Source organism: Dermacentor andersoni, chromosome 10 (assembly GCF_023375885.2).
Source record: "Dermacentor andersoni chromosome 10, qqDerAnde1_hic_scaffold, whole genome shotgun sequence".
NCBI lineage: Eukaryota > Metazoa > Arthropoda > Arachnida > Ixodida > Ixodidae > Dermacentor > Dermacentor andersoni.
In genome coordinates, this window is record NC_092823.1 from 98,045,756 (window position 1) to 98,059,372 (window position 13,617).

General features: G+C 47.4%; 1 protein-coding gene across 1 annotated transcript; it reads left to right on the forward strand.

Annotated features, from left to right (window-relative positions):
- Positions 1-241: 241 nt before the first annotated feature.
- On the forward strand, positions 242-11,733 carry LOC126544436 (uncharacterized). The gene is made up of 5 exons (XM_050191759.3): positions 242-473; positions 3,885-3,973; positions 5,194-5,420; positions 7,337-8,353; positions 11,291-11,733. The coding sequence occupies exons 1-5, from the start codon at positions 321-323 to the stop codon at positions 11,611-11,613; spliced, it is 1,809 nt and encodes a 602-aa protein (XP_050047716.1). The 5' UTR covers positions 242-320; the 3' UTR covers positions 11,614-11,733.
- Positions 11,734-13,617: the final 1,884 nt, after the last annotated feature.

Consider the following 13,617-nt stretch of genomic DNA (forward strand, 5'->3'; position numbering starts at 1 on the left):
TGTTTTATTGGCCCTCACAGTACCTGAAGCCGCGCTCTTTAATATTTTTTTTCTTTGTTTATTTATGAAGATCGGCAGGAGTCTCCACACAAGTGTTTCGACCAAGAAACTGGCATCTTAACAGCAAGCTCCTCATCAAATAGACGGCACACTCGAGACTTTATCGCACTCGGACGAAATGCGGGTCAGATAGTGGACTTAAGCCGCTGACACACAGGCTCACTGAAGAGGCATAAATAAAAAGAAGCGAATGCGCGTATTGGGCAAACATCAAGACAGGCAGCGGCGGCCAAGGGTTACGGGCCTCACATGTGCAGGTCATGACGATACGCCTTTCAGCGTGGCGAACGAATCGTCCTCGTCCCTGTGGTCACGACGCTTTGAAGCAAGCCACGATGACGTCCTGCGGAACCAGAAAGATCCTTCGTTTCACGGCCGCGCTGTGCTTTGTTGCGGCATTCCAGACCACCCATGTGAGTGTTGCTCGTTCAAATCTCCGTTGCATTTACGTGATTTGTTTGATGTCAATTAACTGCGGCAACGCCGGAAGAAGTAAAGAAAGCCTGGGGAGCTGTGCAAAGGGGGAATGCAGCTGGGGAGGATCAGGTAACAGCAGATTTGTTGAAGGATGGTGGGCAGATTGTTCTAGAGAAACTGGCCACCCTGTATACGCAATGCCTCATCACCTCGGGCGTACCGGAATCTTGGAAGAACGCCAACATAATATAAGAAAGGGGACCCCAAGGACTTGAATAATTATAGACCGATCAGCTTACTGTCCGTTGCCTACAAAGTATTTACTAAGGTAATCGCAAATAGAATCAGGACCACCTTAGACTTCTGTCAACCAAAGGACCAGGCAGGATTTCGTAAAAGCTACTCAACAATAGACCATATTCATACTATCAATCAGGTTATAGAGACATGTGCGGAATATAACCAACCCTTATATATAGCTTTCATTGATTACGAGAAAGCCTTTGATTCAGTCCAAACCTCAGCAGTCATGCAGGCATTACGGAATCAGGGTGTAGACGAGCCGTTTGTAAAAATACAGAAAGATATCTATAGCGGCTCCACAGCCACCGTAGTCCTCCATAAAGAAAGCAACAAAATACCAATAAAGAAGGGCGTCAGGCAGGGAGACACGATCTCTCCAATGTTATTCACAGCGTGTTTGCAGGAGGTATTCAGAGACCTGGATTGGGAAGAATTGGGGATAGGAGTTAATGCAGAATACCTTCGTAACTTGCGATTCGCTTATGATATTGCCTTGCTTAGTAACTCAGTGGGCCAATTGCAATGCATGCTCACTGACCTGGACAGTCAAAGCAGAAGGGTGGGTCTAAAAATTAATCTGCAGAAAACTAAAGTAATGTTTAACAGTCTCGGAAGAGAACAGCAGTTTACTATAGATAGCGAGGCACTGGAAGTGGTAAGGGAATACAGGAAGTCACGGCGGATCCGGATCATGAGACTGAAATAATCAGAAGAATAAGAATGAGCTGGGGTGCGTTTGGCAGGCATTCTCAGATCATGAACAGTAGGTTGCCATTATCCCTCAAGAGAAAAGTGTATAACAGCTGTGTCTTACCAGTACTCACCTACGGGGCAGAAACCTGGAGGCTTACGAAAAGGGTTCTACTTAAAATGAAGACGACGCAACGAGGTATGGAAAGACGAATGATGAGTGTAACGGTAAGGGGGGGGATAAGAAGAGAACAGATTGGGTGAGGGAACAAGCGCGAGTTAGTGACATCTTAGTTGTAAAGAAATGGGCATGGGCAGGGCATGTAATGAGAAGCGAAGATAACCAATGATCATTAAGGGTTACCGACTGTAGGAAATTATCGTTAATGCCGAGGATGGCCCAGTGGCCCAAACACGGGAGTGTGTGGTTAGTCGTGGTTGGATCATAAAAAAAAACAAAAAAACAGTAAGCCAATTCAACGCGCCTAACGCGCATCTTGAAATATGTGGGAAGTAAAGCTTTTGCGAAATTAACGAAATGCTGTAAATGGTTTTTTTTTCATTTAGTTCCTGCGTCGTTGGCCTAATGGGAGCTGGAGCCAATGCGCATGCGCTCTTGCGAACCCGCGTGATAGGCAGTGCGGTAACTCTTAGATTGGCTTAATTGTTTGTCTTCGTTTCTTGAATATTCTAAATGTGTACGGCCCACTGCTTGGTCAATCCATCCCCAGCCGAACTTCCGCACCCCCCGCGCCCCCCGTCGGGGATATGTGGCATAGTATGGAAATTATCATCGCCATAGACCCGCGGCTTTTATGTCGGAGGAGCCACCTAGTTGGTGTTGCCATGATTTCCATAAGTGCGAATAGGGCCTTGGAAAATGTATTTGCCACGTGCGCCGTTTCGTTTAACTGTGTAGCACGTGTGCATTTGTTTATATTTCTTTTCATGTGCGTGTCTAAATATAATGTAAATGATATTCGCTCAACCCTACTGATCATATTCCCGTGCATTACAGAGAAAGAAAGTGACATTCAGGCCTAATCACTTATTCCAGCCTTTCCACTAGGATAAGCCATCAGGCCTCAATGACTCTTTCTGTCATCTTTCCGCTTCTTATCGGTGCATTTTTCCTTGCAATATTTGACTGAGGTGTCTCTTGAAAAACTGTACAAAGGCCTTTTGATGTGTTATTTCCTGTGCCATTGTGCCGTGAACTATACTGTGGTGGCAGACACTCTAAAAACTATAGGAAAATATGTTTTGAAACGCGTCTAAAAAATGCTCGTTGCGCCAGGGGTTAAAACCTTTTTTTAAGCTGCACACAGGAACCTTACCCGTTAAAACATGGTTAGAAGAAAAGTGTTTATTTGTTCCGTGGGGTACTCATTGTTTATTATGCAAAAAAACAGATACAATTGAGCATGTTTCTAGAGTGATAGGCTGGGTAGTTTTTCCGGGACATCTTGCAGAGAACCTTGAAAAAGGACTTGTCATTAAGTCCGCATGGAATCCCTTTTCTCACGGTCGAAAACGATGATGGTGTGCCTTTTGATCTGGTTATGCTCCTGGGCCTGCGCAATATAGGGTGAACTCGGACTGCTGTACACAATGCGGATATCGACGCTAGACCAGTTCGCGAATATTTTTGCGAATCTGTGTCCCATTTTGTCCAAGTGCAGAAGGTGCAGACGTATGTACCAGAGTGGGTTCCAAGATTTGAAATGTTGTTGCACATGACGAAATACTGACGACTTGTAGTCAACAAACAGCTGACGGTTCTCAGTACTATGATCTTGTTATTCTGTTCTTCTGAGCTCGTAAACTCTGTGTCAAGCGAGGCAATAAATAAAGAAACGTCATTGAGGCCTAATGATTAGAGCATCGTGCTGCTGTGTTGGAGGACCGGTGTTCGATCCACCATCAAGCATGTAATTCAATTTTTCTTTTTTCTTTTTTTTTTTGTATAAGCTCTCCGGCCAGACGGCAACTCCACCCAGTCAGCCAGCAGCCATGGATAGCAGAGTCCCGGAACGTTCGGAAAAGATGGCTGGCTTTAAAGAATTTAAGCAGGTCTTTGAGTTGACCTAATACGCTTGCAGTTAAACTGACTCCTAAGAATAAGATCGCTAATAAAGATCAGCAACTTTAATTTAATACGCATCATGTAACAGCGGGATGACTACAGCGTATTGGACGCAAAGACCACGCCAGACGTCGCAAACCGGGTTAGCGGAAGTTGAGCAGAATGATATCCCCGTGCCCAGTTTTAGAACATGTAAAGCTTCAAGTTATGTATAATAGAGTGGTGGGCGACAAGTGCTGCCGAGCCGCCTTAAAGGAGCTGTTGTCGTTGTACTCCTTCTACGTTCTTTAGTACACCTTTTTGTGTTCTTTTTGCCGCGAACTCACAGGCTTTCCAAGAGGCTTGCCCGCAACCTTCGGCCATCAAAATAGTGGACGTCGGCTTCGACTACGTCACTTTCGAATGGAATGCAACTGAGTGAGTGTTTTCTCTGAAGTTGCTGCTCACGTGTGCGTATTTATTTCTTCGTCAGTAGCTTAGTCAGCGTTAGTTGACCATACCCTCTTCCGTATCTAAAATGCCTGCCAAACCACAGAAAATATGAATGGGAGCCAGTGGTTCTCTGCGTTGGAGCGACCGTCCAGAACGTCTTTAAATCGTTCTTTGCTAGAGCACGGAAAACTTTTTCTCAAGCGCTGCTCGCTTTCCTCTGCTTCCGAATGCCAATCTGCGAGCAAAGATTGCGAACTTCATAGCGACGCTGGTGCAACCCTGGCCGCACCCTGCTAACGCAAGCCATCGTTTCGGACGCCTTAAAAACAAAGCTGAATTCTTCAATTGGGCATTCTGTAATTTGAATGCCCAATTAGAGAATGCCATGTTCCCCACTCGCTACAGGCCCGACTGCCCGTGGTGTGGAGGCATACCAACATTACAACACATTACTTGGGATTCTGAATCACACCCGTTTGATCAAATACACCACACAATGGAGCAATGGGAGGCACAGCTAACCAGCTCAGACCTGGCGGGACAACAGTCCTTCATCAGACAGGTCGAGCGGGCGGCCGAGGCCAACCGGGCCTTGGACTAAAGGGTCTCCGACCACGGCACGGAAATCGTTTAAGTCAATAAAAGTTTCTGTCTCTCTCTCAATTGGGCAGACATTCGTAAAACTACAGGAGGCTTTAGCATAGACTTTGCGAAGGCGCCAATTGTTACGTTCGCACAGTTCATGCTTCACATCGGGGTATTTCCAAAAAATATACCCGACTTATTATATTTCACTCGCTGCCCCAGTGACACTGACGGCGACCACCATTCACGTGGGGGATTTCAACACGACTATAAGGAATTCCAGAAACTGAACTATTGGGGTCGACAACGGTGTACAGTGACACGTTCACCTCGTCGTAAGAATCACGCTGTATTTCGAATATTCGTAGAAGGAGGAGGTGCGGGGAAGCTTGTTCACAATACAAATTCGACGCATTTTAGGTCCATCACTGCTTTATAAAAGAGCTAGTGCGAAAAAAAGAGCCAAACCTCTTGAAGACGGTGCCTCCTTCTCTACAGCACACAACGAGACTATCCGAAATATTTATCGGGCATGCTTTACTGCTGCAAATTCGTACGCAACATTGAATTAATGGCTGCTAGAATGCTGTCACAGCGCGTATCTTCTTTCTACGATGCAGGAACCTCCAGAACCCCTTGCACTGTGCGTGCGGCTTTCCGGGTGTCTACTCGGACGTCTGTTCCACGGACACGTATCCCTCGCACTGCACCAAAAATTTGACTGGCCGCGCCACAGCCATGTTCAACCTGACGCCTGGCTACACCCACAGTGTCTGCGTGCAGACGCAGTGCTCCGCAACCAATTTTTCGAGGCCATTTTGCACGAAGATCCACACCTTGTATTTAGGTATAGTACAGGGCAGTGTACTCTTGGCAGCAATCCGGAGTCCGACTAGAAAAAAAAGAAACACGCAAGAAAAAAAGAACCGGAAGTGGGCTTGTGCGTGGAAGGTTACTGCTGAGAAGTCAGCTTTCGGTATCGTAAGCGGCCGATTTGGTTAACGTTCGACTGAAAGAAACGTCAAAGAAGGCTTCCCTCGCTCTTCACCGCATATATACAAAGTTTTCAATAATTGAAACGTTCTTTTAAATTTCATTAGGCGAAAGCGAAAAAAGAAAGGAACAAGGGGAGAAAGAGCAGCACCGATCGCGTCGTCAGGGAAAGCTCGACTAGTTCCCCACAGTGTAAAATAATTTACGCCCTTAAAAGTGAAAAAAGGTGTAAATGTGTCGATAACTCACAGCCTTATGGTGTAAAAAAGTGAGAATATGGTGTAAATGTGTCTATAACTCACACCCTTATGGTGTAAGTTATATAAATCACACCCTGTGGGTGTTGTTAGTGGGTGTTACACTTTTAAAGGTGTAAATGATTGTACAGCGCACTGTGTGCGAAACGTTGCTTTTTGGCCCATTTTGTAAGCGAGATGAAAGGCATGGGTGCGCACTTCCACTGCTACAACGCTGTACCAACTTCCATGACGCCGCACAACGTCACTTTGGCAATTGCATTTAGTGAACCACTGGTAGTAATGAATTATATTCCATTTGAAGAAAGAAGAATAAATATCACTTCCGCGTTCTTTTTCTGCTAATGAAATCAGTGGAACTAGCTCTGAACACTCCTCTGTCAACCCTTAGCTGCGTACGCGTAGCGACATCTATGCGCGTGAGCCTGAGTAAATGGAGGCAGTAGCACCCGACAGAGGATGTCCTACACTATTGACAATAGGCTATTGTCAGTTGAAACGATTTTCACATGTCGCATACAGAAGACATCGCAGCTGAAGGCGACGAAGGGACTACTTCGGTTTTTGAAAGAGACGGGCTTGGACAACCGACTGTGACAGTGATGTCACGTACCACGCAAGAGTGACGGACTGTAACTGACGATGTGTGTGCTGTGCTATGTGCTCTTTCTCTCTCTCCTCACCGTCTTTCATGCCCCCATCCCGCTCTCATGTGTAGGGTAGCAAACCGGTTGAGCTAAACTAGTTAACCTCCCTGCCTTTCCTTCTCCACTTCTTCGTTCCTTCCTTCCTTCCTTCCTTCCTTCCTTTCTTCCTACTACATGGCGGGAGCAGATAGGCAAGAACAACCGTTTGTCAGAGGCGGTTTCGAGTGCAGAAATGTTATGGCCCATGCGCTATTACTTTTTCTACGAATAAGTAATTTTTTTATGAAAGCTTCTATAAGGGTAACGTAACAATTTATAACGATTCAGAAATCTTCTTAGAATAAAGATATGTACAATCACCTAAACAATCCGCAAGAAAACGTTTTTCGGCAGCTTGTAATACTCAAAAATGCTAAACAAAGCAAGGAAACTCCATAAATACATTGAAAATACGAGCAAGTGTGTCCTAAGTAATTTTCTTGCCCTGCCTCATTTGCGGAAACGTTTGCATGAAGTACAGTGCAGGCTGCGTCTTTCACGAGCTACATTGCAATTATTGTTATTATTATTATTTGATTTGAAAACGTGTATATATACACATGGCAGGAAAGGGAAAGCGAGGGGTAGTCTTGCAACCGCCGCCGGAAGGGGCACTACGCCTGCCTACTTTTCAGAAACGAGGAGACAGAAACGTAGAAATGGAAGATAGGAAGAAGGGGAGGAACGAGGAAAGAAAGAGAAAGATGACAAACCTAAAAAAAATGAAGCAGAACACACACTCAGTCATTGACTGATTGATTGTTTGATTCATTCTTTGTTTCTTTTGTTAATTAATTGAATATTCCATTCATTCTTTGTCTCTTTAGAGCCTTCGGAATATTTCGTGAACCTGGCCGTACTAGCTGGCAGTCCCACGCAATTGCAAGCCTCTTGGACCACTCATGGGTCTGGTGACGACGTCGTGAAACGGTACGAGCTCTCGTGGTGGAAGCGTGGCCCCCGCCATGACAGCGCACCGGCGACGAGCAAATCTACGGCATTCTCCCACGAAACGTGGATGACTCTCGACGGATTGGAGCCCCACACGAGTTACGCAGTCCAGGTGGTCGCCGTCTGCGAAAACGGCAACGTCACGACGCGACGCCAATCGGCAATCGTGTCGGCTACCACCTATCCCGAAGGCCTCGTGCACGTCTCTGACGTCACTCTGGCCACGACCAATCGGAGCCCTTCGCTGTGCGACGTTTCCGTAGCGTGGAAGGCGAATGCCGCAGATATGGAGGCACTCGAGCGACACGAGTACCGCGTCAAGCTGTGCGTCGGTGCGGAAGACGTCGCCGAAGATTGCCGCAACGAAACAGTTCAGGGCGGGCGCTCCAGAGTTTCCTTTCCGGGTGTCCCCAATTTCGCGCCTCTGCTCGCTGCGGTGACTCCAGTTTTTAAAATTCCGGGCAGAGCGTTCGAAGGTGAGACCACCGTGGCTCGAGGCCCGAGCTGCATGCTGAAAATACCGAGAGTCGAAGAGCTAGCCATCGGGAAAGTGACCGGTAGGTCGGCTCGCGTCACCTGGTCGAAGCTGAAAGAGCTTGACGGCGTCCGCGGTGCTCACTACCGTCTGGTTGTGAGCGCCGATATGCCCGCAAAGAAGGACGAGGAAGGTGGCACTGACACAGAGGGAGAGCAGGCAGAGGCAGCAGGCGACAGATCCGCAGAACGCGACGACACCATCGTGCAAAATTTGTCTGCGAATGAAACCAGCTTCGAGCTGCTCGGCTTGAAACCGTGGAAGAACTACTCCGTCACTGTCACACCTGGAGTCACAGCGACCGGAGTGGCCGTAACGGGAGAGAGTTCCAGTGAAGTCTTCGAAACGCCAGCGGGACGTAAGTTACTGGAGCACGCAACGTAGCAGAAGTTCGAAAGGCCCCACACTCTCTGTGCTCTGACAGTAGCGAAAGAGGGGGGGGGGTGCTCAGAGCTGCTCGAAAAGTGCTGTAAAGCTCGGCGTGCGAGCGCCTGCAAGGAAGCTTCTGGAGCATTTTTGAAAGCTGTAAAAGGGCACTGAAATCTTTTAGGGAAGTTTTGGGTGGCTGACCCGCTCTAACCCTCCCCCCCTCCCCCCTGTATTCTCAAGCTATCCTTGACTCGAAGCACTTCCTCCTGCATTCCACCCAGTTGAGCACAGAGCCACCCCTCGGCCGAAGATGGCGCTATGTTTCTCAAGAATTCCCGTGGAGTGTCAATGAAACAAAGCGACCACTTCTGTCCAAAGGCGGCACTGTCATCTTTCTTGAGTCAAGGAAGAGCGTCGAGTGGAGGAGCATTCTAGAATACGGGTATTACATACCCTACATGAGTACTGAGCAGCCTAATTACCACAGTTACAACGTTGCTATAATTGAGTGAGTCTCTTTGTTAATACAAGCTGTCTATAGAAGCGTCAATATCGCGTAATTACCAGTGAGGTGATAAGAGAGAGAGAGAGAATGGGTTGATGAAGTAGTAGTTTAGCTGTTTTGTTTTTCTATGAACAATGTTGCCAAAACTTACTAACAGTCCTTGCTGAAATGACTGGCAGAACAATAGCTCGTTCTTTTATGAAGCGCTGGCCACTCCTTACTGCTTACACGTTAGGAAGCGTTCAACAACATATGCAGAGATACAGCCGCATAGGTATATACGTCCATAGTTTTCGTAAGCGGATAGTAACCGTAAGTGTAGTAATATGCACAGGTACTCCGTCTAGCAGCCCCGCCGCCACGTACAGATTTAGCCTCGAAGAAAATGCCCCATTAGTATTACGTCACTCATAAAAGCTTGAATTCGACAGGAAATCCGGCAGGTCAATCTTCCAATAACCGATATCTGGGCAGGCCCGATGCCCGCCATTTTCTTCCCTCGAAGTGCAGCTATATATCGGCTTTATATCTTACTGAACACTAGCATGTGTTTTTCTTGGTAGTGGGATACACTAGCATGTGTGTTTCTTGGTAGTGGGATGACACTTTACAGTAGCCAACGCATGATTTCAGTTGCACGCTAGCTTTACGAAGAGCTTTAGTTGGTCCATATACGTCTTCACTGCTTGAAGAATACCTGAAAACCGCAGGCCCAGACAGCCACCGTAATGCTCGTAGCGACACTTTACGACCGTCTGCTCAATCACAACGCTTCGAAAACATTTTTGTGTTCCGCGAGTGTTCTCGTCAAAGGAACAAAAAAAAATAACTCCTATGTGCTTTAATTATTCTGTTGGCTCCGACGCCCTTATGCCGGCAGTTGTGTATAGAATACAGCAGGTCATGGCAGTAATGATTCATTGCTGTCTCGTTCACCGTGTTCACGCAAGATCGCGCCAGCAGCGCGGCTGCTCACCTCTGCGCCTCTGGTACTGCGCTGATCTCAACACTCCTCCTACCAACATGCTAAAAACATACGCATAGTGTTATCACGAAAATGCATAGCCATAAACGTCATTGGACGCACCATTCTCACCCGCCCCCCCCCCCCCCTCCTACTCTACCGCCGTTGCGGTTGCTGAGTGGTGAATGGCACTCTCCTATTGAACATGAGGTCGTTGGTTCGATCCCAGTTCGTCGCAGTCGCATTTCGATTGAAGCGAAATGCAACTATGGCCGTGCGCCGCAGCTCGGGGCGAATTCCCATTTCCCCTGTTTAAGTGCATGTAAAACAAAGTAATACTTTCGCTAAGGAACCGCTAGGACGGTGTCGACAAAATTTGTCGCATTTGAAAGAGAAAATTTGATACTAACAATATTAGGAAGGAAACCTTGCATTTAGGACCTCAATTTTCTTTTTACTCAAGTTACCAAGAAATCAATAGGTTTCAAGACAATAAAAGCACCGAGTTTACAAATATGTAACTCTACACCAGAAACAGGCGTCGCAGTTCCTTAAACGGCATCTGTTATAGCGTCTCAAGTGGACAAACTGAGGTATAGGAATTTAGAGCTTGTGTGCAAATTGTATAATATTTACAAACGTTTTGGAAAAGCCGTGCTCACAGACTAGCAATATATTTCAGAGCGGTCTATACTGCATATATTTCGTCCACTTTAGTTACATTATCAGTTGTAGTTTACAGAATTGTGATATATTTTTTTTTTCATTGTAGAGTTACAATGTTCTAAACTTTACAACTTATTTTTCTGTAAATTTGCAATTTTCCAGAATTTCTCTGATTTGCCTAAACTAGAGAATCTCCTTCCTGCGATTCCTAGATTTCAACTTCTTTTAAGCGCAACAAACGTCATCGAATGCGGTGCTGTAGTTTCCGAGCAATACGATTTATCCGTTCCCCATTTGTTTAGGTAGGAGATCCTGAGCTAAATCCGGGAGCCCCCCATGGCTGCGTGTCTCGTAGCACGTGATTTACTCTGGAACGTCTGACGCAGTCTACAACCACTGGAGCCAGAGTTTTGGACAATGTACCTCTGAATATCAACAATACCAAAATCAAATTCCTTGTCGAAACGCTACTACATCAGCTTAGTCTAAAGAGCATGAGGCTAACTTGTAATCTATGTGCTGCTTCCTCGTACCACATTCTTCTCGGCTGAATTTTTTTCGTTATACTTGTTCTTTGATAAGTACAATTTTTCGTAAGACATAGTTACCGACAATTCTGTACTTGTTGCGATCGTGCGCCCAATGGGTTACCGCGTCTGAGTATAATTACCCAATTGGATTAAGCAGTAGCGCGCTGTTACGGGTGCGAAATGCATCCGTTTCTTTTTTTGTACGATCTTTGAAAGGCAAATCAAGAAATTAAAATGTTAGGAAACACTTTTTCACTTTAGCCCCGGGCAAGCCTCGAAACCTCTCCGTGGTCGCACGTGAAGGAGACCTCTACCTGACCTGGCTCGGTCCGGAATCGTGGAACGGGCCCCGCGGGGGTTACGAAGGCAACGTCGCCTGCGTCCAGGACAACGTCAGGGTCAACAGGCCCAGCGTCGTTCTCGGGCCCGACACGACGGAGTTCGCGACTCCGGCACCGAGCCCTGGAACGTCTTGCACCTTGAGCGTCCACGCTTTCAACGTGTACCAAGGAAAATCCCTGGACGGAGACGTTGCCAGGGTCCAGTTCAAGTTTACCAGCGGCGAAGACGCCTTGCAACGGTAGCCGGGACTTTTTCGAGCGACGAATGAGGAGGCAACGTCCCGGAACGCACTCAATAATGCCAAACGATCGCATTCGCATACTCAGAGTAAGGCTGAATAAAAGGGTGTTCAGGAAAATTGATCCCAACGTTCTGGTGGTCTCACCTTGTTCTTATTCTGAAAAAAAAAGCGAGCAACGTACTTTAGCTATTCCTCCTGCTTTTTGATTCATTTGGCGTGATAGCTGCAGGTGTTTTGCAGCTAAACCGTGCCGCGTTATCTAAAAAAATTTTCAGAAGTACGCCGTTCCTAGCAACTCATACATCAACGACAGTGAAGCTGTATATAAGTGAGTGTTCACAGCCTTCGGAAGTTCTAGGGGTCTCTTTTGCCGCGGCACGAAATCCACCCAAGAGTCTGCAAGCAACTCACTCTATCCGGTGCGATGTATTCACTAAAACCTGGGCGTCTTCGTACACCTCATTATATCTGGGCTTTGTACTACCGTGCCCGTGCTAAAACATCACTAAAACTGTTCTTAGTCAAAGAGGCTCGGACTGCGACACCCACGAGGCGTCTGTCGATTCCTCCTAGCTGACCCTCAACTTGGAATCAGGGACACCAGAGGTAAGAAACGAAAATTCATAATTCTTGAAAATTGCGTTTCAAACGAAATTCAGGGCCCCGACGCAGGCTACGCTGGTGGCTGTTCTTTGATTGACATTTGACACCGACCACGCGTCTCTCCGTATGCCGCCATCGTTTTGCACCGCTGCCGCACGAAAACCGTTGTGCAGCTGCACTCATTAAATTAGGTTAGATAGTCCTCATCCGCTACGGTGCTGCCTGTATTCGCTCCGGACCACATGCACAGACGTCCCCCCCCCCCCCCTCCCCCCGCTCCAGAGTCCCTACATCAGGCTAGACTCCGCAGAAATGAACAACCGCCAGAGTTGCGTGTGACAGCGCTGTCAGGTGAGTCTGTATTGCTGAGAGGCATCGTGCACCCAAGCATCCTTCCTCGTGGTAGTACGACAGCCCCATGCCGTGCGCGAGGCGTTGAGGACCTCCACTGTTACGACTTGGAGGCCATTCGTGGACTTCCATATTTCTCTTACAAATAGAGAGAGAGAGAGAGAGAGAAAAAAGAATGCAGAGAAAGGCACGGAGGTTAACCAGAGGTAGTTCCGGTTGGCTACCCTGCAAGGGGGAAGGTTTAAGAGGATAAAAAGAGAAACAGAGTGGAAGGGGGACATAGAGAGAAAGAGAGACGAGCATGAACAAAGCGCGTACACTACAGAGCGGTAGGGGGCGGCTGTCTATCGTGAAGCCCCGTAGACCGCAGGAACCTTAATAATGCGAGTAAGGCCTTCAACGCGGATGTTCTTTCGGAGCACTGGCCTAAAGCTTTGAGTTCTGATAGCGGATGATTGTCCAACTGGTCCAGTACTCTGCACAATGACTTGTCTCTGGGCACTATATCGCGGGCAGACACAGATAATATGTGCGAGCGTGTCATCGATGTTGCATGTGCCACACGTAGGGCTGTTGGCCACTCCAATGAGGAAAGCATATGAGTTCGTAAAGCTAACGCCTAGCCACAGACGGTATAGCATGGTCTGTTCACGTCGTGGTAACCCAGGCGGGAGGTGCATCCGTAAGTCCGGAGACAACGAACGCAAACGACACATGGCGAAAACATTCGAGTCCCACAGGGGCAAAGTAGCTCGTACAAAGTGATCGAGATCCGGTAGCTGGTCCCGAGGGGGGCTGTACACACGATGGCCACGAATAGGCTTTTCTGCGTCTTTCGTTACGGTAAAACCTCGATTAGGGTGTGTTCTGTCTGGGTGTTGTCTACGTCGTTTTTTTTTCTTTCGCTGTGAAAGTTTTCTTGATGGCAGTGCGTTGGGTTTGTGCATATGTGGTGTATCCTTGCAGTCGGGCGTTCTGCGTCTTGGTTTGCTGTAGTTCAATGACGTCGGGTTGATTCAGCTTGACGAATTATCGCAGGTTGTCCCGTCGA